Source organism: Candida oxycetoniae (assembly GCF_023343755.2).
Source record: "Candida oxycetoniae strain CBS 10844 chromosome Unknown scaffold16, whole genome shotgun sequence".
Lineage (NCBI taxonomy): Eukaryota > Fungi > Ascomycota > Pichiomycetes > Serinales > Debaryomycetaceae > Lodderomyces > Lodderomyces oxycetoniae.
The window spans coordinates 189,933-214,799 of NW_026055481.1; the positions used below are offsets into that span (position 1 = coordinate 189,933).

The following is a 24,867-nucleotide window of genomic DNA, read 5'->3' on the forward strand; positions in this document are numbered from 1 at the left end:
TACACTTAGTAGCTTGTTTCTACACTTAGTAGCTTGTTTCTACACTTAGTAGCTTGTTTCTACACTTAGCAACTTGCTTCAACGCTTAGCAACTTGCTTCTACACTTAGCAGCTTGCTTCGACACTTAGCAACTTGCTTCAACGCTTAGCAGCTTGTTTAACACTTAGCAGCTTGCTTCAACGCTTAGCAGCTTGTTTAACACTTAGCAGCTTGCTTCAACACTATCTCGCTCCGCTCGATAGTGTCGATAGTGTCGATAGTGTCTTCAATCTCCTTCTACTAAGCTCCCAATGCCATACGAAAAACTGTGAGCAGAAAAAAAACGTTATACGAATCGAATGATGATGAAAAAAAAACTCCTATCCAGAAGCTATTACTTGCTTTTCAGAAATATATATATATATATATATATCACAGGTAACACCACTACAAAGCAGGTATAATGGGTTTTTTACATAGATTCATACATAGTATAACACGAACCCAACTAGAAACAGCAAAAGTACGTGTTTGATACAGGCTGGGGCTGATGAAGATGAGAGAGTAAATGACTTTTATAAACATGATATTGTGATCGCCCTATGTATATGTTTGCTCTCAGCTACTAACAAAATTCTCTAAGTTTGGATTTTATCTTCTTTCTCCAATATGTATTATGTACTATGTTGGTTTGAATACCGATTCGAAGTTGAATTTACCTGGATTTTGGCCCGATCCAACTACTTTAAATCAGATCCCTAAAGAGCCTCATGAAATTCAAGCCGAAGTTGCAAGGATTAAAAAAATGCGTGCTGAAAAGAGAAAAAAGTTGGAAGACAAGGCTAAGGAATTGGGAATTAGTGAAGATGACGAGGTTGAAGTCTGAATCAGGATGGGAAAGTGCCAAAAGAAAGAAAAAGAGAAAAAATGGATTGGATATAAAGAGTGTCTTTTGGAACTACATATTTTGAGCTGAGAGGCAAACCAACTAAATTTACTGTGCTGCTTTGAGTCTTGGTCGCTACAAAATAAGATTTAAAAGGACGTTATTTTCTATGTATATATTTTAATAAATTACAATTGCTGACTTACATATCATGCACTATCGAGCAAAGCGAGATAGTGGAGCACTGACTGCCACTGACACTATCGACTGCCATCGATTCACTATGGATTATGGTTCAATCTGTTTTGAATGACTTTTAAATTATAGTTTAAATCATCAATAGTAGACTGTGAAAGATTAATAGAACTCGTTAAGGAATAATCAAGTAATCTGATTATATCATTCATCATATCTATATCAAAATCTCTTTGTTGTTGCGGTGGTGTTAAGTTCATGGTAGGGAATTGCTGCTGTTGCTGTTGCTGATGCTGATGCTGTAGCTGATGCAGATGCAGATGCTGGCCTTGCTGCTGAAGTTGCTGGAAATTAATCGAATTTGGTGAAGTGAAATTAAATGATTGTACAGCACCGCCTCGATTGTTTTTCTTTACATCACAAGATTCAACAGGCGGAAGTTTATGCTTTAAAGATCCATTGAATCCATAATTTTCCGGCGATGTCTTTGGTAACAATATCGATGCATTTTCCAGAGGTTGTGAAGAAATACCACCATTACTACCACCAACGCTGCTATTTTTCCCAACATTATCTCTTTGACCACCTGTGATCCCAACCAAGTTGATGTTTATATCATCTTCATTAGTGTCAGCAAGAGCCTTATTGAAAATCAAACTACTTGCCAGATCAATATCGGTTTCTGACAACAGCCAAGGTGCTGATGGATGCTCATTAACCACCATGGACTCGCCAGTATTTCCAGGATCGTCAAAGTCTATTTCTTCATCATCTTCAATTGATTCATCTCTTGGCTCAGATAAACAACTACCTATTATCTCTTCAATTGAAGCATAACTCAAAGTGACCTTCCCACGCTCATTAACTAGTCCGATCAATTCATCAATTTCCCATGGAATCACTACATTCAAACAGGTCATCAACTCTTCTAGCTGAATATAACTAGCATGCTCATCAAATAAAAACAACTTGTTCTCTAAGGTTTGTATTAATTGATTAATCATTGGTCTCAGTGGAATATGAGCCCATTCGTTCAACTTGAAATTTAGTAAATGTGTTCTTTTCCATGAATGGTAAATCCGCTCTTGCGATACCATCATCCATGATTTCTTTATCCATTCAATTACTCTGATTAAGGGAATATGATAATCATGTTCTGATAAAACTTCCAAAGCAGGAGACACAGGCGCTGGAGATGGTGGTAGTGATGACGACGATGGGGATGGGGATGATGGTGATGAGATCATCTCAATTGACGACATCAAAGACTTATGTTTGGCTGCTTCACAATTGTTCTTTCTTGAAATATCCTTTTGTAAACTAATTAATGCAGAATATTGCTGAATTCGATAAAATATCTTGAACTCTTCAATGATTCCAAAATTCATTGGTAAATAATCAAATTTGACGCCACTATATGCTGTATTATACGGATTTTTATGACTTGTTTCGTTTTTCAAATAAATAAGCTTGATATGGTCAAATTTCACATTTATAATTCTATGAGTTGAACAGTCATCAAGAATTAGCAAAATCTGCCTATTGGGAGTAAGGTTTTGAATCTTATGATCCAAAGTCAACAAATAATTCTGAAACATTTGGGAAGTGATCCATTTATTCAGATTGGACTTATATATGATATTATAAGCCTCTGTAATCTTATTCATCAACTGATGCTGGGGCAAGTTTTGATAGCTTATATTCTGTAAATTTCCAAATGAGCTTTTTGAGACATCAAATTTCTCATACTTGCCCACAATCAATGGTGTCAATTTCTCCAGTCCGTCAATATTACACCCGAGCAAAATTGTTAGTGAGTCCTCATTGGATGATTCTTGATGGTGGTTACAGTAGTAATGGTGATGGTGGTTGTGGTTGTGATGGCGCTCTTGACACTGGTGTAAGCCTTTGTCCAAAGAACTAACATCGAATATTTGATCTAGTGGCAAGGAGTAAAATAACTGAAAATCATCAATTACAAAAATGTCTCGAGGGGTATACCCGCCGTATTTGACCAAGTTCCCAAGATACTGTTTCAACTCTATCTTTTCGTCCAATTTCCATACTCTGTTCAATGGATACCCAAAATTTTCCTTTATTTCGTCGCTTGTACCAGTAATATTGACGTTTAATTTTTTCAAAAAATGAGCACACCATTTCTGATTAAACACCCCGTTTCCCAGTTTAGCATTAGAGGGTAGCATAGTCCATATATTATGGGCCGTCAGCTGAATAATTGGAGTCGTGATAGGTATATGTTCCCAAATCAATTGCGTTATCCACTCGGTTAAAATCTTACGCAATTGCGGATTCATTTGCTTTCTTCGTCGCACTAACTTATAGTCTCCTTCCTTAGATGCTATTATGTCATTCTTAGATGCCAATATCCTCGATATTGTCGTTTGTGAAGGCGGTTTTTGCGATCCATATTGATGCATTGCCCATTGTGCCAAATCCGATTGAGTCATCTTTGGATTGGACTCTGCCTTGAGACAAATGTCAATTTTTTGTTTAATAGTATAGCCCATGGTCAAAAACACAATTATACCTGCCTCGCATATATCTCATTTACCCGATGTTTTGCTTCAATCTTTGACTCGAGTTTCTTTCTTCCTTCTATAAGCCTTGTATTCATCTCATCTACAAATTACTTTTTTTTTTTTTTTCGGGTTGAAGAATAAATGATTATGCGTTTAGAGGGCAAGAGGTTTGAACAAGAGGTAGAATGAGGGAAGATTGTCTAGGATACCAGTTAGTGGTAAGATTTGAGTATATGCAGCCATGTCAAACACGACAAATGGCTTGCGACACTATCGAGAGAAGCGAGATGGTGGAGCAGCTCTGAATACACCGATATAGCTCTGGATACACCGACATAGATGGCTCTGAATACACCGATATAGATAGCTCTGAACACACCGATATAAATAGCTCTGAACACACCGATATAGATAGACCAGCTCCTTCAATTTTTCAATTTTTCCATCTTGCTTAAAGGGTTTCTCATAAAGCATCACAGAAAGCAAGAACTTTGTCAAAAACCAACTTGTACACTTTATCATTTTCGATAAAGAGACTATGTCTTCCAGCATCGACCTTGTCAAACAGTTTATTCCTATCATCAGGTAACAATTCAAAAAACTCTTCACTGCCTTTGATATCGTTGATGTAGTCATGGGTTCCGTGCAAAATCAACAAGGAGATATTTTTATCGAATTTACCAACATATTCACGATTCAACAAGTCCTTGCCTCTCTTAAACATATCATTAAACTGGCCAAAGCTTCCAATTAATTTCTTATCATGTTCAATGATGTAATTCTTCCAGCGTTCGTTTGTAGTAATAAAGTCATAGTTTAGTTTTGAGTCCAAAGTAAAGCCGGGGTAGACCTTGGCCGCATAGGGTAATAACAATCTAGAAACGATATTTGGCATTGACTTATTGTGCAAGAAAATAAGTGGACCACATGCGACTATACCCTTTATCTTATCCTTATGCTTTCCTCTAATTCCATAATTCAAAATAATCCCACCACCCATAGAGTGGCCCATGAGGAAGAACTTTTCATTAGCATTTTTCAACTCTTTATAGTTTCTAGCAATAAAGAAATCCAAATCATCAAATGTGTAAAACTCATTAGTTTGTCCAACAAGTTTACCAGGTGATGTTTCTCCGGCACCTCTTTGATCGAAAAAAAACACTTCATAACCATTTTGAGACAAATTGTCAAAAAACTCGGTATAAATACCCAGCTGCTCAGAAAACCCATGAACAAAAATGATCTTGCCTTTATATTTGACCAGTTGAGGAACTTTCCAACAAACGGTTTTAAATTTGGCACCATTGTGCTCAACAAACTCAACAATTGGCGTACCTTTTGCCTCGTATGGCACAGCAACTTCACTCGGCATCATTCAAAATTAATCTAATACAGCCTCAAACCAGAAAACTCTGTGTATAGTTCAAGTGGTGATGTATATTTCTTACCAATATATTGCCGTAGCGAGTTAGCGAAAGGTTGAAAGCCCCTCAACGGCGCTACCATATCTCATTTAGGCCTAATTAGGAAATAAAAGATGGGGTGCCAGCGACACTAGCGAGCAAAGCGAGCTAGTGAAGCTGCACTGAGGGGTTGTGTCGGTGGAAGCTAGTCAATGTTGCTCCACTAGCGATACTAGCGAGCAAAGCGAGCGAGCTAGTGGAACTGCACTGATGGGTTATGTTGGTGGCAGCTACAAGATGGGGCGTTTATGGCGCTACCATCTGCTGTGTAGGACATGATGTGGCTGATGAAAAAAAAAAATATACAATAGTGTCACGTGAATTACAATTACAGCGATACAAAGTGAGCTAGTGGAGGTAGCTAGCGGAGCTGCACTGTTTAGCTCGCTAGTGGAGCTGCACTGTTTAGCCCTCTAGTGGAGCTGCACTGATGGGTTGTGTTGGTGGCAGCTAGTCAATGTTGCTCCACTATCTCTCTCTCCTCGCTAGTGTCTCACGTGATAGAGTTTACGGAGCACACTAGCTATACTAATTCTTTTATCAGAATTCATAATGCTAGTAATATTTAGGACTACAATATCAATCACCACTGGCTGCGACAGCTGGAACCCCTAGTGGTGGTGCATGTAAAGCTGCTGTTGCTGCTGGTGCAGGTAGTAGTGCTTCTGCTGGTGGTGCAGGTAGTAGTGCTGACTCCTCGAACAAAGGCAGCTTTCCTGCATACCCCTTTTACATTTGGCTACGAGGTTAATTATGGAATTAGTAGTGAATAGTCAGAGTGCGTAAACAGAATACTAGTCGATTACTGATCACATAGTGATCAATAACCTGACTAAATTGCTACATTGTCCCATTAGTGATATAGACATCTTTGTTTATTAGTAGTTCAATTAGGATGAATAATGCGTAATACAAAGTATAAAACACTATCGAGCAGAGCGAAATAGTGGAGCACTTGCAAATATACTTAAGATTGTATAGTATCCGAGTATATACAGACTATCTTGCTTTGCTCGATAGTGGAGCACTTACAAATACAAACCGTTTTAGGAGAAATTTAAACAAAAAAAAAGAAAAAAGTAAAGAAATAGAGTGTATGTGATTTAGAGAATAAAAGAGAGAGAAGGAGAGAAAACTTATGGTAAAGTATGTATGCAAATTATAGGAAAGGCTAGTGTTATGAAAACTTTCGTATAGAGCGGAAAATCCCAATGCTTGTAGAATGTTGATAGTCTCTATGGAAAATCCCGATGCTTGCTATATAAGGCTGGTGGAGTCTGTCTATAATCACCAATTAGTTCTATATGGTTGCAATTTTCTTTTTATTATCACGTGACTTTGAATAAAGAATTTTCAACCATTAAGAGAGAGAAAGAGAGAAAGAGAAAGAGAGAAAGAGAGGGAGAAAGAGAAAGAGAAAGAGAAAGAGAAAGAGAGAGAGATTGAGATTGAGTTGATTTTGGTGATAGTTTTATTTTGGTGATAGTTTATTTTGGTGATAATTTATTTTGGTGATAATTTATATTGGCAATTGGTGATGGCAGAGTGGTTTAGTGGTTTAGTTTTAGTGGTTTAGTTTTAGTTTTAGGTTTAGTTTTAGTTTTAGTTTTAGTGTTTTATGATTATGATTCTAGACTTGTGTTGCTTGATAGTGTCGCTAGTGCTGGTCCACTAGCTTGCTTTGCTCCCTAGTACTCGGCCAACTCCAACTTTTCAAATATACTCATCCGCCCTCTTTTGGTGAGACGATACGTGCAAGAGAAATTGTAGACAGTTAAAGAAAAGATTGTAAACACAAAATTCTATCGCCTTTAACAACTTTAATCATGAGACTTCTTCTATTGCCATCTACAATTTTAACCACCAAACTTCTTCTATCACCATCAACAATTTAACCAAGAGACTTCTTCTATTGCTCTTATCCATAAGTGCTAAGCTCTGCAGATTACTAGATTGCTTTATCGAATTCATTGTCGCAAACAATTTTTGACAGACATTTTGCGACATTGAGCAAAGCATCAAAAACCTAAAAGCTCTAAGCAGCGCTATAAAAAGCTTCTAAAGTTTATAGAACAAGTATTGGGATAACAAGACGGGACGGAGAGGTTTCAAGGCTTTTTATTCGTGGTAGTAACTAGCGATTTTACAAGTTTATTCCCAGTTTTTTCCACCATGAGTAGTTTAGAAACAGGGTCTCTTGTTGAACCATCTACAGCTTTTCCTAAACTAGAAGAACTGACTCAAAAGGATGATACCAAGAACGGTTCTCCAAAAAGTAATACTAAATCACCAGAGAAGGAAACTTTTGCCGAAACTATACAAACACCAGGGAAGGAAACCTTTGTTGAAACTACTCAAACACCAGTTGTATCTACAGATTCCGACTCTAACTTAGCTGCAGAAAACGATCCTTTTGCAGGGTTATCGTTTAAGGTGGGTGTTGCTGAGAACAAGAATACAACATACAGAAGCAAAATGGAAGATGTCCATACATATATTGCCAATTATGCTGAAAGAGTGGATTGGGGATATTTTGCCATATTTGATGGACACGCAGGGAAAGAATCTGCCCGTTGGTGTGGTAACAATTTACACACTTTATTAGAGCAAGAAATTGACTTGGAACTACAACATCAAAACCAAAACCAAAACCAAAACCAAAACCAACTGCCTTCTTCTGCTTCAGATAACAATTCCAAAATACCGTCTTCTGCTTCAGCCCAGCTGGCAACAACACACGGCTTGAGTGATTCCCCAAGCTCAACAACGTCCACATCAGATATACCTATGAATGGCCGCTTCGATATGAAGGAATACCTATATAAAACATTTGTTCGTGCAGACGACTTGATTGAAAAAAATGGTCAAGGTGCATCTGGGTGCACTGCAGCAGTAGCAGTTTTACGTTGGGAAGGTGATTCTGATAATGACTGTATGGTAGATGCAGCGAACGGTAAAGGCTCTGGCACCACCGCCACAACTGCAACGACTGCAACAACCTCCAACACCAACACCACAGTACCTAACACCAACACCAACACCACAGCACCCAACACCAACACCACAGCACCCACCACCTCCTCCCCCTCCCCCACTTCCACTACAAACGGACTGAAAAGGTTTGATTTTGTTCCACTGAAAAATCATAAAAGAATGTTATACACTTCCAATGTAGGAGATTCAAGAATTATACTATGCCGAAAGGGTAAACCATACAGACTATCCTATGACCACAAAGCTTCAGATATCAACGAGATAAACAGGATAGAAAGCTCGGGAGGATTGGTTTTGAAAAATCGGGTAAATGGGGTATTGGCTGTGCTGAGGTCTCTTGGTGATTCATACATGAAGGATTTGGTCTTGGGAAAGCCCTTTACAACTTCAACTGAAATTATACCCCAGGACGAATTTATGATTATTGCATGTGATGGATTATGGGATGTCCTATCTGATTCCAAAGCATGTAAATACGTCAAAGAATGTTTTTCAAGAGGATACAGCGTTCAAAACACAGCAAAGAAATTGTGCCAATTGGCCATCGATAATTCCACCACAGACAATGTTACAGTGATGATTGTTCAATTTGATAAAGATGTATTTACTCAAGAAAAATGAAAAATAAAAATAAAACCAAACCAAACCAAACCAAACCATACAGACCACAATCCAAAATGGATTGAAAAAAATGGAAAAAGAGAAACAAAAAGAAAAAAGAAAAAGGAATGGAAAATTCATTAAGGCATTTTCTTTTACTCTTCTACCGGCAATAACAAGCTCACCTCAACACTCACTTTGAAATCAGCAATATTCAACTTTGGCTTGTAGAGCCTTAATGCTAAACTACTAAGCACGACACTTACCGAGCTCAAAGCCATAGCAGCACTTGCCCAAACGGGGTCTAATCGTGAATTACGATATGGATATATAACACCAGCAGCAATAGGAATACCAATCATATTGTAAACCAAACTCCAACCAAAATTGAACTTCACCCGGTTGAAAACACATCTTGACAAATCCAATAATGTAACAAGAGAAATCAATGGGTGTGCTTTATTCAACAAGATAAAATCGCTCGATGTGACAGCAAGATCAGCGCCTGAACTCAATGCTATTCCAACATCAGCACTAGCTAATGCAGGAGCATCATTTATACCATCACCAACCATTGCTATAACACATTTTCGTTTTTGATTTTCCGAATCTTTTATTTGCCGAACACGTTTAATTTGTGCTTCTTTTTCATCAGGTAAAACTTCACTAACTACATTAGTGATGCCGATTTCCAGTGCAATTGCATCTGCTGTAAGTTTATTGTCTCCCGTGATCATCCACGTTTCAATGTTGTGGGAATGGAGGTAAGAAATGACTTTTCCAGTTTCAGGGCGAATTTGGTCTCTTGCTGCCATCATCAAGATCAAGTGGAAATTTACATCAGACAGGCATCGAATGGCAACTAATATGACCGATTTACATTCAGTTTTCCACCTTGTTAATAACTGCTTTTGTGTATCTGTAATTGAAACATTATATTCTTCAAACAATTTCTCATTACCCAAGATTGCTTCTATTGGCTTGTATCGAGCCCAATCTTCTTCGTTTTCTTCATACACAATCTTTCCTTTCAATCCTTTACCTGCAATGGTCTCAACTTGAGGTATTTTATTGGCAAGTAACTGAACTCCATTGTTTAAACACAAATGATCGACAAACAGTTTAATAGCCTTAGCCAATGGATGAGCAGAAGCAACTTCCAAGTCCCGAGCCAATTGCAAAGCAAATTGTCTCATTACTGAGTCGCCTTCCACAACAAATGAATAGTTTGTCACAGACAACTGACCACTTGTCAAAGTCCCTGTTTTATCAAAACAAACAACATTCGTATTGGCGCCATCTTGGAAAGCAACACCACCACCTTTGGCCAATATGCCATATTTCGCAGCCAACCCAGACCCTACAAATAAGGCCGTTGGAGCAGCTAATCCAATACCACAAGGGCAAGCGATCACAAACACCGCAATTGCAAAATCCAAGGACCATACTGTCCAGCCCCCAATGTCTATATCGAGATAGCTTTGAGGCAATGCACCACTATGACCCAATGCAAGCCAAATGATCCAAGTAATGATAGCAAGAAAAACAATTGTTGGAACAAAATAACCCGTGATCAAATCAGCTGTTCTTTCCATTGGTGCTTTTCTCAATTGACCATCTCTCACAGTATTTACAATTTGACTCAATAAGGAGTCACTTTCTAAACTGGTCACCTTGGCAATCACTGAGTTTGATCCAATATTCACAGTTCCTGAAAATATCTGGTGTCCCTCAATATGGTGCACTGGAGTGGACTCACCAGTAAGTGCACTTTCATCAAATTTTGATTCACCTTGAACTATAACACAATCAACCGGAGGTGATTCTCCAGAGCCTATTTTTATATAGTCGCCAATTTCCAACAATTCCAAATTAACTTTCTGGTCATTTGTAAACTTCCAGTTATCTCCATCATCATCGTCAGCAGCAGTAGCAGCAGCAGCAGTTTGCTCAACTAAGGTGGCTTCAGTTTGCTTGAGGCTGCTCAACTGTGAAACAGCATCTGCAGTTTTTGCTTTTGAGTAGCTCTGCAATAGTTTCCCAATTAACAAGAAAAATGTGAGAAACACAACAGCGTCAAAATAAGTAGTATGAAATCCATGGTGTGTTTCTGGTTCTTGTTTGGCACTAAGAGCCAATAAGGCTATACTTGCAAAGTAGGCAACACTCGTACCCAAACACATCAACAAATTCATTGATCCAAATTTGAAAATTCTTTGTTTAAAAGAGTTTTTATGAAACCAAAGTGATTTGACTTCCAATATTGCTTTTCTATGGAAGCTGTCAGCTGCAAAAAAATACACTGGTGTAGCCAAAATGAATAAAATCCAAGTATTCCTTGAAACATTGCCAACCCAAATTGGATCTTCGACCCACATTCTAAAACGATGTGATTTGGGTAAGAGTGACATTGCAACAATGCCAAATATAAAAGTAGGTATGGCAAAAAGAGTAGCTAAACCCAATCTAATTGCTAAACTCATCAACTCTCTTTGAGCCAATTTCTTTGCGTGCTCATCAACTGAAATGGGTTTAACAACTTCGCATGTAAATGTCCCAGGTTTTTCATCATCAATTGTGTAGCTCCCGTTTCCGTCATCTTTTAAATGATTCAAGTCATGTATGAATTTTCTTACTGTGATATCACGACTTGGAACATATGTGAATTCAATCACGGGATGCTTTAAAGTGACAGGATCATTAATTACAACAGCAGCATCACCGTAATGACACAAATAGTCCGAAATTAAATCAGGACAACGGTTACAAAACATTCCATCAATCTTGATGTTGATTGTTCTTGGCTTTTGTTTGCTCGAAGTATAGTTTATCTTCTCATTAGTCAAAATTTCAAAATCAAATCCACAATCTTCAACTGTTTCTTGAAGCTTTTTCAAATTTTGATGCCGATTGTCGTCCTCTAGTACAAATTGGGCGTTTTTAGTCACCACATTAATACCACATTCGAGAATAAATGGCAATTCCTTTACAGCTGCATTTATTGAGTTGGCACATGCAGCACAGGTCATACCGCCAATCAATGCTGTGATCTTGGTATTTATTGACCTTTGAACAGGTAAAACTTCAATCAACTTGCATTCAAATCCCAAATCATTTATACTATCAATTATCTGGTTAATTAATTGCTTATTGGGGATTATTGCAACTACTGACAGTTGCAACAAATTAACCGAAAAGCAATTTTCTTCAACTTGATCATTATTCTTCGTTTTGTAGGAAATTTTGGTGTCAAAGAGATTTTTCAATGAATCTTCAACAGTGTTGACACAAGACGAACAAGTCATCCCACTCACTGCAAATGAGGCTCTAAACTCCTGGTGAGGTTGGTGCTCGTCTACCTTCGTTTCAATGGACGAGGATTCATTATTCAGATCAGTTGACTTCTTACGTTTCTGCTTCTCCTTTCTTCTCTCCTTCTCCTTTTCCTTCTCAATTTGACACATTTTGCAAAATTTAAGGTGCTGTTTAGCTGATCGACGATGGGTGAGTTTTTGAAAGGTACCGAATATACCCAAAACCCCATTATTCTCATGTCCAAGACCAAGCTTTCCAGATTCTGGATCTCTTAATCTAATTTCCTCCGAGAGTGACTCTGAATCTAGCTCGCCAGTCTTGCTCAATACTAAATCCCACCTAGCGATTTCAAATCCCGACTTTTCCAATTTCCTTGTAATTTTCTTAATACCGCTTTCCAAATCGGCATTTTTGTTCCCATACAATTTCACTGTTGAGTCCTTAAGCATATAAAATACCTCGTTATTGTCCAATTCATTAATCACATTCAGCTCATCAACTTCGTCAACACTAAGTAAATTTAGCTTGTAAAAAGAACCTAGTATTTCCCTTATAGCCTGTTCACATTCATCGCAATGTATATTGCTTAGCTTGACTGAAAGTACCTGCATCTATTACCCCCGTTGATGTAATGAAAAACCAATCCAATCTTAAAATGACTCGAGTTCGATTTCCAAACTTGTTCAGCTTTCGATGAATAGCAAGCAGTGTTATATCCAAGCCAAGCGGAGTATTTATATTTATACTCCTATTCCCAACCATAACAACCTTTCAAACTTTTGAGCGATATATGCTCCTTCGTGCATTGTGCTGCTAATAAAACAATAACCAACCTATTCGTTATCTGAGCGAATAACGCTATGAAAGATGAAACGGCTAAAAAAAAAAAAAAGAAAAAAAAAAAAAATTTGTTACCTAAAGCCGCATGAAATGCGGTGGCTTGAAAATTGATGATGATGATGATGTTGATGATAATTCTACGCTACCAAATTACAAGCAAAAGGGGTCTCGTCTCGTCTCGTCTTTGTTGATGCGGAGAGATGAGTGAAGTTGCCGCTACATGATGATGCATAGATGTAGCGACACTATCGAGCAGAGCGAGATAGTGGAGCACACTGACTAGCTGCCACAGACACTATCTAGCTGCATATAAATGACACATATTCACAATACTACTTGCACTTTGCGATAAGCACTACTATAAAAGGATTACTATAAAAGCACTACTATAAAAGCACTACTATAAAAGTTGCAGAAGTATAGGGATAAACATACCACAACATAGTCCAACCAATTTTTCTGGTATTGTATGAAAAAAGATTGATGTTATGCAAAACAGAATGAACCATAATGTAAGGAAGATCAATGATATATAGATGACGATGAGTTTGAGTCGACCAGGAGAAGAAGAAGATGGAAAAGGTGTGTCATAAGAGCGAGAACCAGTCTCGATATCTACAACCTCAAGGGCGCGGCGGCGACGGTTGAATGTAAAAAAACCTTTAACCAGAATCGGCACGGGTACACGCCAACCCCAGACTCCTTCTCGCCTCACACTTTCTTCTCTCACACTTTCTTCTCTCACACTTTCTCCTCTCACACTTTCTCCTCTCACACTTTCTTCTCTCACACTTTCTTCTCTCACTTTGCGATTGACTTCTCCCCTCACTCTGCGTTTAACCTTCCTGGCCAAATAAGGAATAACAAGATTCCAAATTAATAAACTATTTGAAATCAATAAGGTATAATGGCTCGACGAATCAAAGGGGTTCCTCCATTCTCCACCTGCTCTTTCACACGCATATTCTCTTTCAATTCCAGGTAGAGAACAGGAAGCCCCCTGTCATAAACTTATTCTCTCAAATATCGGCGACCCAAAAAACCATTCTAATAAAATAACAAGCCAAACTAAATTGGCTAGGTATATCTTTATATGCTTGCACGTGACCTGTTTTCTTAGATCTACACTGACAATGTTTGCAAGATATAAAAGGGTGAACCACACTAATATCCATCCTCGTACAATTTTAGTCTCTAGAAACTGAACAAACCAAAGCTCAGCTATACTTGGGCTGCACTGTTTTAGCACCAAGGTTAATGGTATGGATACGAGATAAACTAAGGGGTAAATTGAATAAACAATTACCCATAAATTGTCAAATGTATAATCTGTATGTTGAACCGTTTCGTCTATAGCCATTGCTCACCCACTGCTCCAACCACTGCTAATATATATATATATATACCCTTGCCTCAAATTTCGTTCCAGCTATATCGCGCGCCTCGCTTCCGCTTCCGCTTCCACTTCACTTTGCTTTACTTTCTCATCTCATCTCATCTCGGCTCATCTCAGTTTTATTTGAGATGCCCCTAAATAAGCGTGAAAGTCACGTGTTATTATACAATTTTTTTTCAATTTACCAAAAGGGAAATGCAGCAACGATAAAAGCCGAGTTTTCATTTAAAGGTGGTAGAAGCACATACTCCTCACAACCCCTTGCTATAATTCTGGTGTTGTTTTGCCACGTATTTTGGGGCATATATACATATATATATATATAAAGCATTTATACTGCAGGTATCATTTGACACTTTGAACAATTTTGAAACAATGAAACCTTTTTCAAGCTTAGTTAACAAAATTTTCAGTAATAAATTAGTTATTTCGCAATCAAATAGTTGTCGATGTTTTGCTTCAACAAGGATACAAGCTAGCGCCACTCGTGTCATTGTCAATGATGCTCCGACCACCGCCTCTAACCCACCACTACTGTTCCCCTGTTTGGACAAATTAGAGCAAAAAAATAAACAGTTATCTAGTGGTGAGCTCAAACCTCGGCTGATGGTACATAATAATATAGATAGATTGGAAACAGGTCCTGAACCCAATTATGGGTTTGTCACTACGGGGTTTAAAAGATACCATTCAAAGAAGCCTATATTTCTAGACTATGGAGGCCATCTAAAGGAATATACAATAGCATACGAAACATGGGGCCAGCTCAACAGGGACAAATCGAATTTAGTACTTGTCCACACAGGATTGTCAGCCTCAAGTCATGCGAAATCACAGCCTCATAATACAAAACCGGGATGGTGGGAAAACTTTATTGGACAGGGCAAATTTATAGATACAGACAAGTTTTTCGTCGTGTGTACTAATGTTTTAGGTGGCTGTTATGGATCAACGGGTCCATCTTCATTTGATCCGGCAAATAACGAACGATATGCAACCAGATTCCCCATTTTGTCCATAAGTGATATGGTTCGTGCCCAAAGAGAACTAGTTAAGGACGAATTTCAGGTTGAAAAAATTCATGCTTCTGTTGGGGCATCAATGGGTGGTATGCAAAGCCTTGCATACGGATGGGAATTTCCAGATGAAGTTGACAAGCTTATAAGTATCAGCGGATGTGCAAGATCGCACCCATACTCAATTGCATTAAGACATACTCAAAGGCAAGTATTAATGAGCGATCCCAATTGGAATCGCGGTTTTTATTATGATAAAATCCCTCCACATGTGGGAATGAAACTAGCCCGTGAAATCGCCACTGTGACATATAGGTCGGGACCCGAATGGGAATACAGGTTTGGTAGATTTAGAGCAGATGAATCAAGACCACCGGCCCTATGTCCTGATTTCTTAGTGGAAACGTATTTGGATCATGCAGGAGAAAAGTTTTGTTTGGAATATGATGCTAATTCGTGGCTTTATGTTTCTAAAGCTATGGATTTGTTTGATTTGGGAGAAAAGAGTAGAAGTGAAGCACAACAGAATAGATTGCAGAGTGAACGTAGATACTCAGGCATTGGAAAGAATGGTAATGACTTTAGTGAATTTGAAGTTGTACCAAAGAAACCATACGAAGAAAAAAGTAAACCGCCTAAAAATTACACCGTAGAAGAGTCTTTGCAAGACTTGAAGAAAGGGATGAGAAAAATGGCTAATAAGGATGTATTGGTCATTGGCGTTGAGTCTGATATCTTGTTCCCAGTGTGGCAACAAAGAGAAATTGCCAATGTGTTATTGGAGAATCCAGATAATAAAACTGGTAAAATTGAATATTTCGAATTGGGCACCGATATCAGCAATTATGGACATGATACGTTTCTCTTGAGTTTAGAAGATATTGGGAAACCAGTTAAAAGGTTTTTGGAGTCACAATGATAAAACGTTAATTAAGCATCACCATATATATAAAAATAAATAAACAACTTACTTGATTAATACACTATTGACCCACGGTGAGGATCTAATTCGTACCCGAATTTTCTACTGATACCGTAAACATAGTCTCTTAGCGTTGTCACTGCAACCTTTGCCAATCCGTTATTTTTCTTCTTTCCAAACTCGCTTGTACTAGTGTCTACGTCATTATGATGAGGCAACAAATTGTCATGAGCACTCAAACTAATAAACAAAGCAAATGGAATAAACCAAATCAACAATCCAAAAAACGAACATACTTGCGAAAAACTGGGGATTGTGGGTGGCACATAATCCGGTTTTAACCTAGCCTCCAACAGTGGAATCTCGGGGTTGTGAAAGTGATTGAACCAAAGAAAATGGTTTGCTATAACTAGTACAACGCTGGCAAGGAAAATGGGACTTGTGAATTCTACGTAGGGAAATTTCACTAGATTTTGTAAATATATGTAGTGGGAAAAAATGGAAAACAAGGTAAGTTTAATGGGGAACTTGTCAAACAAAACAAGTAGTAACAAAGTTACCATTATTGAGTATATAAGTTTCTTGAGAAATCGTTTTGTTGGTTCTGTATGCTCTTCCACGAGTTCGGAGATGTAGTAAAGTCCCGAAGCAATGGATAGCACTAGAAACAAGAACCCTACTACCATTCCAATATATGATAGTAATTCCAAAAACATCTTCTTTCTACCTCGTTTAAATGCTTCACAATCACCTTGAAAGAAGGATTCAACTCTGGGTATAATAAAAGCATTTTTTTGTCAATAGACTTTTTTTTCTGTTCTCTGTGAAGCAATTGACTTTTCAACTTTATCGTTGAAATTATGTGCAAAGTTTGTTGAACTCGTCATATAAGACCAACTTGGCCTTCCTTTCTCTCTTCTCCTTGATAAGTAGTTTATTTAGACTTTAAGATATTACTTGGTGTATATTCTATATTCCCTTCTACGCGTAAGACTCGCTACCTAGTTCTCCTCTCACGACTATAGACATAAAATACTCATGAGGAATATAACCTAGAATCCAAATCTATACAATTTATTATACATACTCTCCCTCTCTCGATCTCGCTCTCTTTCTCTTTCTCTTTCTCTTTCTCCCCCCTTCTTCCTCCATGTTTCTTAGTCATAAATTTCCATAGGTGGTAATCTATCGGTGTTATAAAACCAATTGTTATTGTTCAACTCTGTACTTAACCATTCGATAGGGAAATACACTAGATGGCCCTGTATTGCATTCAAAAATTTCTCAGCGGTTGCCTTATCGTATATGGCTTCACCAGTTTGAATTCTTCTACGGGTAATATGATTTCCAACTCTATTTTTCCTGATAACTGGCGGCGCGTATTGTTGTTGCTCTTCACTGGTACCACGACTGTCCGCATGTGACTCTCCACGAAGTGTAGAGCTTCCATTTGAACCCAATGGAGAAGAAGTATAAGTATTTTTTGGAGGCGACGAGACTTTGGTTATCGCATAAGATCGCTGAGGTTTTAAAGTACCATTGTGTTCTTTTGTATCATCTACCACCCTTTGATTTTCTTCTTGAACTTTGCCATTTGATTGAAGTTTACCCTTGTGAGCATCCCCATTTCTTTCAACATGATTTTCTGTACAATTGTTCCTCATGTTTTGGTCTCCAGCTTCAAAATGTTCTACTAATCTCTCGTCGATTTTATGTTCTATACTACCCGCCATTGCACTCATACGACGCGCCAATCTATTTCTCTTCTTTCCGGCATTTTCTGCATTTTCTCTTTCCTCTTTAGTGGGTGGAACTCTTCCCAATAATCCAAAGTCTTGTTCGTTGGTTGTATCGTCACTCTGAATTTCCTGCTTTTGCCCATTAGCAGAATACAATTTTTTATCCCTCTCCTTCTCCTTCTCCTTCTCCTTCTCCTTCTCCTTCTCCTCCATTCTTGTCTCCTTTGATTCATCCTCCCCTACATTATTGATATCATTTACTTCCCTTTCTCCTTTTTCTTCTCCTTTTTCTTCTCCTTTTTCTTCTCCTTTTTCTTCTTCTTTTTCTTCGCCATCTTCCTCGTCTCTCGATTGAGTCAGAGTTTTTCTATTCGATTCAGCTTCTTGAGCTTTCATAAATGTACTTTGTAACTTTGTGAAATGAGTATATTCCGTCCATCTGCCAACAACGTCATCTGGTTGAGAATGGAATACCATACGAAAAATTTCAGTATTTCTTTTCGCGTACTCATTCCAAATATACTCATAAAACACTGGATCGATTGGATCTTCAAAGTCATAGGGATCAACATAAGTACTATTCTTGGTCTCGGGTAATTTCAATCCATCAAGAATTTCTTTGACCCCGGCATCGTCCAACGATATTGTAGGATATTTTTTGTTGTTGTTGTTGTTGTTGTTGTTGTTTGCATAATTGGAACTCAAGCCGTCACTTGTATTTGTGCCCTCTGCTGCCGCAGGTGCTGAAGGTGCTTGCTCATCCGTGGAAGCTCTTCTAGGCTGCTGTGGTTGCATGCCAGCTTCGGCAAGCCTCTTATTCTCAGCTTCAGCAAACTTTTCTTCTTTGGCTGCAACTCTTTGCAAGTAGGATATCTTTTTTAACAATAACCACCTCTCTTGGTTTCTCTCATTGATAATTCTCTCTGACTCGTCATCCATTTCATCAAACATTTCTGCATCATCTTGCTCTAGAAAATCTCGAACACTCTCAACATCAGGCATAAAAGATGTCTGCGGGCTAATCCCTTCCATTCCTGTCATGGCCAAATTGCCTAGAAATTCTTTGCTTGTTCTCCTTGCTCGGAGAGCTAATTTGGAACGGTACTTGTCAACTCCCTTTCCAAAAACATCTTTCTTATGTTCTGCATTGTGCTGAACCCTATTGTCATAAGAGTGCTTTTTCCTGTCACGCACACCCTTATTGGCTTCATATGGACCTGTACGGTTATTGAAACATATGGGCAAAAACAATGGTGGTGGCAACGAAGATTGTTCTTCTGTGTAATCAATGTCTGCTATTTCCTCGTCAAGTCTAGATATTTTGCAATTGCGCCATCTTCGAGTTCCCTCGTGTTCGTTCAACACGTCCCGGCTAGCAATCTCAACCATTGCCGATAGCTGTTGAAACTCTTTATTTCTGAACCTAGACGTGGCAAATCTCAAACCTTGCTCGGTTTTAACAGCTTCTTCAAACCGTTTAAAACGTCTCTCAACTACGTCCAAGATATCAACGGCTATACCTAGGTGCTCTCTCATTAACCTAATTCTCAAGGTGTGTGCAAACTCTCCTGCTTTGTACGGCTTTCCACCCATAGTTGTATCGATAAATCGTTGATCTTGAATGCATGCAGCAACTTCAGAATCACGAACTCCTCTCATTGATCTCTCATTGATATTTGCACTTCCAATAATGACTGATCTATCATCCACAATCATACATTTTGCATGAACGTACAATTGTTCAGTAATTAAAGTTCGCTTTGGACCAATTTTACCCCATTTCCTTAATGAAAAAAATTGAATATAGTCTTCTGGGTTGACTCCCGCACTTCTCAATTTTGCAAAAATAGAAGTTTCACCTTGTGAGATGGACATGTACTGACACTGCATAATCACTCTGACAGATGACCCTTCCGCTTGATCGACTTGCGCCTCAAATCCCGGCATCAAAGGAATCACAATGACTGCCTTCCAATTGGTTCCTTCTCTATGTGCTCGAATTATTCTGTCCACCAAAGCATCTCCAATCCTATTTTTTATCTCGATTCCATCAACAACACATGAAGTAATGAAAAATTGATTTTCAATATACACAAAATGTTCCGAACTTTCAATCAACTTGAGGTACGCATTTTGAATACTTTGCTCATGCTCCTTCAAGCCTAGGGACCAGTTTCCTGCAGATCTCAATAATTGAATTCTACAGCTTCCTTCGTATCCGTGTGCTTCTGCTTCTTCGTCAAGGAAGTCAGAAGGTGGTAACAATAACGGAGTAAATCGACTTGGACGCTTCTGTCTTATCAAATAATTCCATCTTTGAACAAAGTGCCTAGATAAATCTCTAGCAATTTTTCCATACGAGAGCATGTGGATATCATGCCATGGCATTCTGGGCGTTGTGTTCCTATTGTACATTGAGTTATAAGGTTTATCAAGATCAACAAAGTCTTTGACCCTTGGGTTTGAATAATCTTTTCCCATGAAAACTTGAAAATTAACGAAATCTTCAAAAGTCATTCTATCATCGGGTTTAATAGTTTCAAAATTAAATGGCGAATCATCATTCAATGTATGATCTGCTGTATCATACCTTCCATAGCACAAGTCAATACCGCCTAAAAATGCATACGTCTGGTCCACAATACAAAGTTTTTCATGATGTGCCCAAAAATAAGTATTTTGCAAAAGTTGATTTGGTGAGCGGATAACATGAATGTTTTCTTCATTCAAAGATAAAATAGAATGTTTTGTGTATAATGAGTCTGTCGCAACAGTAGTACCAACATTACGATAAATAATAACGTATACCTTGACTCCTTCTTTGGCTTTTCTTTGAAGAAGTCTGTCAATACGGTATTGTTGATTTCCATTGGCCGGACGTCTCAAATATAGTTCAGGAGTAAGCATCCAGTCGTGAATGAAAATAGTTTGCTTTGCCATTTCTATAGCTGACGATACAGCCCAGAAATAATCCCTTCCATCAACAAACCATCGAGCAAAGCAATTATCACGAACAGGTGCAAAAGAGTCGAATCTGTGTGGCTGACTCCAAATAGTATCATGTTGCATTCGTTTGAAAGACTCCACCCACGAGGCGTGGTCCTTTGCAGACTTTGGGTTAATAACAAGCTTCCTCTCATTATTTTCCAAGGTGATTTTCAAATGAGGAAAAATCTTTGAGTGCTCCTTCTCTTGAATATCAGCAAGTTTCTTTTGATTAACTGAACTGGCATCGTACCCGTCAATATCTTCTTCAATTCGCTCATTGTTATGCTTTGTTGTGATTTTGAAGCCTGGATCAGCTAAAAATACTTCCAAAGGTGTTGTTGAGTTGATGTCGGACACGTACATGAGATAGCTATGTCTAGTAAGCATCCATTTGTCAATACGTCTATCGTACATTCCTTTGAGATCGTTGGCTTTGAAATGACCCACTCTCCAACCTTGGGACTTAGTAGTACCGCTTACATGAATCGGACCCTGTTTGCCTTGATACCCTGATTCATAGCTCAACAATGCAGAAAGTGGGGATATTTCAAAAAACACGAAAAGGTAGTTTGATTGTGGTGATAAATCAATCAAATCTATGAGATTATGTAAGTATTCCTCTACATCTTTGATATATGTAGCATTTCTATGAACTCTGTGCTCCATTGCTTTTGTTTCCCTTTCTGGAGACATTAGGGATGTAATACTACCAAATCGCAGCCTTACTCTTGATAACCCAGACCTGATTGAGCCAATTGATGCATTATCATTATGCTGTAACTGCAGTTGGTTTTGCGATTGAGTATCGCCCATCAAATTTTTGAATTTGTTCGTTTTGCTTTTTTCTTTCTTCTTGAGTGGAGGTATTGGTAATTTAGGGAGGGAAACTTTGTTACCTCTGATATCCTTCTTCCACGTTTCGTATTTCAATTTTGAATGCAAGTAAAACAAGTCACTTGCATTTCTTTCGATGCTCCAAGTCATTCTTTCAATCCCAACGCCATATTCTAAATTAATGCGAAATCTCCTGTTTCTAGTGTACTCATTTTGAGAAATGTCATAAATCAGAAATCCCAACATTGTCAACAAGAGCGGGGCTCTTGCGATACCTCTCTCGTCCTCTAGTAAACACATCCCAATCAAGCTTATAGCAGGGCCCCCCATTGCAAGATCAGTGATTAGTTTCAGGGCGCGTTCTCTAGTGGCTTTGTCTGCATCGTCGGAAAAATTGTCAGCCGCTTCTGGTACATCTGATTTCCTCTTCTCCTTGGGCTTTCTTCTCAAAAACTTTAGTTTATTTTTAATCCGTTGGTGTCGATTTGACTCTGATCTATTAGACTCGGGCCTATTATTGGCGTCTTCGGGAAAAGGTTGTTGAAAATACTGGTTATACATAGGCGAGGTATCCTCGTCTGTTCCCTCTGGAGCATTAACAGACCTATTGCTGAACATTGAAGGTAGAAAGCTACTAAATGTTTGTGAGTGGGTAAATGGAACTCGTGTTTTAGGAGACGAGGGTTCTGAGTATTGTTTCTGCTCTTGAAATTGCTCCTGCTTCTTATTCTTTGTGACATCTTCAGTCTCAGGTGGGATATCTTCAGTCTCAGGTGGGACATCTTCAGTCTCAAGTGGCTCAAAACTTTGTTGTTTCTGTCTTTGTTGCCGTTCCTTCTCTTCTTCCTCTTCTTCTTCCTCCTCTTCTTCTTCCTCCTCTTCTTCCTCTTCTTCTTCTTCTTCCTCCTCCTCGTCTGAATTGTATAGTGCACTCGACAAAGCCTCTTCCTCGTCAGATTGGTACCTTGACTCACGAGGGTCCGCATTGAAATAATCAAAAGAATAAGGATTGGAGATAACTTTTGGTGATTCATCTGAACGAATAATGTTTGCTCTTTGATTGTGTTTTTGGTTTGGCAGCTTGGTTTGATGATCTTGTTTTCCAGAAACCGACCTAAATATCCTACCAAAATCAATCAGCTCTCTCAAGGGACGTTCCTGGTGGGAACCGTCTGTTTTGGTGCTATCATTACTTGTATCTGCTGAGAAACCCGTCGGAGTAGTCATTTTTCAGCTATAAACAGGTATACTGTAATGCAAATTATATAGGGGGGGGAAAGAGTGGATTTGAAAAAATGGTGATGATTTTGTATGTCAGAATTATAGAATCAGATCTCTAGAGGGTCTAATCCTGGTCCAGCCAAGTGACTAAGTTTCAGCGTAGTAAGGCAAAGGGGAAAAAATATTGCTACAACTAAAGTGAAAAACACAAACGGCATAGCAGAATTCTCCAATGGGCTTTTTAAAAAGAGAAAACCGCGACACTATCGACACGATCAACACTATCGACACTATCGAGCGAAGCGAGATAGTGGAGCAGCAATGACTAGTGAAAAGGAGCGACACTATTGAGCAGAGAGAGATAGTGGAGCACACTGACTAGTGAAAAGGAGCGACACTATTGAGCGAAGCGAGATAGTGGAGCACACTGACTAGTGAAAAGGAGCGACACTATTGAGCAGAGAGAGATAGCGTCGTAACAAGCTAGTTAGTGTTGCAACAAGCTAGTCAGTGTGCTTTCGCTCTGCTCGATAGTGACGATACTACTACTGAGTTATGCCTTCTTCTTCAGTTCAAAAAAAAAATTATTTCCTTAGACGAGTAGAAACTGCTCCACTATACAGCAGAGGCGACACTATCGAGTAGAGCGAGATAGTGTCGATAGCGTAGATAGTGTCACTAGTCAGTGCTGCTCCACTATCTCTCGATAGTGATGCTATCCCACAATGCACGTTATATAGCATATATATGTCCATGAGCAGCACTGACTAGGCCTCTTGTTTGGAAGGCAAGCTCCTTTTTTCCTCCATAAAAGATTGATTTTATATAGCCACCAATTTTTTCCGCTGGATATATATGTTATAGAGGTAGCAGAAGTTGAGTTAAACTATAGAAGTAATCGATATAGAAGTAATCGCTGATGAAGTAATCAAACCCGTGTGATTACTTCACTGATGAAGTAGTTCAAGCTGGTTTTAGTTGGTTTTGTTTAGTTTTTTTTCAAGTTTGTTTTGTCCAAGTTTGTTTTGTTCAAGTTTGTTTTTGTTTTTGTTTTTGTTTTATTTTGGTATTTTATAAATAAGTAGTATCTAATCTCACCTTGTGACCAAGCCATAATGCATGATCAGTATGATCTTTCAAATCTCCCTGATCAGATCTTGGATGTATCAAGACCGATAATTTGCCATGATTCAATTGAAAATAGGGGACAATTTTAACAAAAATTTCTGGTTTCTTAAAATCTAATTCCCACATATTGATGGGATGTGGCCCAATAGGTTTATCCCAAAACTTGTGTACTCGTATATCTCCATTTGCAATATCCTCAGCAAAATCTTTGCTTACATTCTCTCGTAACTGATATGCAAACTCGCGTTCTTTTTCATTATTATTGTTCCAATAAGTATGAACGTCGTAAGATTTTATTCCTCCATAAAATTCTTCAACCATTGTGTCAATTTACTACTAATTGCAATTACAATCTATTTAAAGGGATAATACAAGCTATATAAATAAACCTCGTCTAATTATATTAACCTTTTCTTCTATTGGATTACAATTAAATTAACAAGTGCATTTTTTATGCAAGTAATTATCTTCTTTACATAATTTGCTTACTAAGTTAACCCAATTAGTAATCTCCAAGATTTTTTCGCAGCAATTTAATTTAAACATTTTCACTATCGATACTCCACTATCGACACTTCACTATCGAGCAAAGCAAGATAGTGGAGCAGCACTGTCTAGTGACACTATCGACACTCCACTATCGAGCAAAGCGAGATAGTGGAGCAGCACTGTCTAGTGACACTATCGACACTCCACTATCAAGCAAAGCGAGATAGTGGAACAGCACTGACTAGTGACACTATCGACACAATCGAGCATCGCGAGATGGTGGAGCAACACTGACCAATTACTATTAACTAATAGTGACAA

The 24,867-nt window shown here is 38.4% G+C and overlaps 8 protein-coding genes across 8 annotated transcripts; 3 read left to right on the plus strand and 5 right to left on the minus strand. All coding sequences in view use genetic code 12, as the record gives it.

Annotated features, from left to right (window-relative positions):
- Nucleotides 1-656: 656 nt before the first annotated feature.
- PET100 (Pet100p) lies at nucleotides 657-866 on the plus strand (the record flags this gene model as incomplete). The annotated part of the gene is made up of 1 exon (XM_049325676.1): nucleotides 657-866. One exon carries the CDS (start codon nucleotides 657-659, stop codon nucleotides 864-866), a length of 210 nt encoding a protein of 69 aa, XP_049178750.1.
- A 281-nt stretch (nucleotides 867-1,147) lies between these two features.
- PDC2 (Pdc2p) lies at nucleotides 1,148-3,589 on the minus strand (the record flags this gene model as incomplete). The annotated part of the gene is made up of 1 exon (XM_049325677.1): nucleotides 1,148-3,589. The coding sequence occupies one exon, from the start codon at nucleotides 3,587-3,589 to the stop codon at nucleotides 1,148-1,150; it is 2,442 nt and encodes an 813-aa protein (XP_049178751.1).
- Nucleotides 3,590-4,064: 475 nt separating this feature from the next.
- Nucleotides 4,065-4,976, minus strand: KGF56_004258 (acylglycerol lipase; the record flags this gene model as incomplete). The annotated part of the gene is made up of 1 exon (XM_049325678.1): nucleotides 4,065-4,976. The coding sequence occupies one exon, from the start codon at nucleotides 4,974-4,976 to the stop codon at nucleotides 4,065-4,067; it is 912 nt and encodes a 303-aa protein (XP_049178752.1).
- Nucleotides 4,977-7,236: 2,260 nt separating this feature from the next.
- On the plus strand, nucleotides 7,237-8,679 carry PTC1 (type 2C protein phosphatase; the record flags this gene model as incomplete). The annotated part of the gene is made up of 1 exon (XM_049325679.1): nucleotides 7,237-8,679. One exon carries the CDS (start codon nucleotides 7,237-7,239, stop codon nucleotides 8,677-8,679), a length of 1,443 nt encoding a protein of 480 aa, XP_049178753.1.
- A 134-nt stretch (nucleotides 8,680-8,813) lies between these two features.
- CRP1 (Crp1p) lies at nucleotides 8,814-12,584 on the minus strand (the record flags this gene model as incomplete). Its single annotated transcript, XM_049325680.1, has 1 exon — nucleotides 8,814-12,584. One exon carries the CDS (start codon nucleotides 12,582-12,584, stop codon nucleotides 8,814-8,816), a length of 3,771 nt encoding a protein of 1,256 aa, XP_049178754.1.
- Nucleotides 12,585-14,584: 2,000 nt separating this feature from the next.
- On the plus strand, nucleotides 14,585-16,144 carry KGF56_004261 (uncharacterized protein; the record flags this gene model as incomplete). The annotated part of the gene is made up of 1 exon (XM_049325681.1): nucleotides 14,585-16,144. One exon carries the CDS (start codon nucleotides 14,585-14,587, stop codon nucleotides 16,142-16,144), a length of 1,560 nt encoding a protein of 519 aa, XP_049178755.1.
- A 1,160-nt stretch (nucleotides 16,145-17,304) lies between these two features.
- On the minus strand, nucleotides 17,305-22,935 carry PLD1 (phospholipase D; the record flags this gene model as incomplete). The annotated part of the gene is made up of 1 exon (XM_049325682.1): nucleotides 17,305-22,935. One exon carries the CDS (start codon nucleotides 22,933-22,935, stop codon nucleotides 17,305-17,307), a length of 5,631 nt encoding a protein of 1,876 aa, XP_049178756.1.
- Nucleotides 22,936-24,000: 1,065 nt separating this feature from the next.
- KGF56_004263 (uncharacterized protein) lies at nucleotides 24,001-24,378 on the minus strand (the record flags this gene model as incomplete). Its single annotated transcript, XM_049325684.1, has 1 exon — nucleotides 24,001-24,378. One exon carries the CDS (start codon nucleotides 24,376-24,378, stop codon nucleotides 24,001-24,003), a length of 378 nt encoding a protein of 125 aa, XP_049178757.1.
- Between the last annotated feature and the right edge of the window lie 489 nt (nucleotides 24,379-24,867).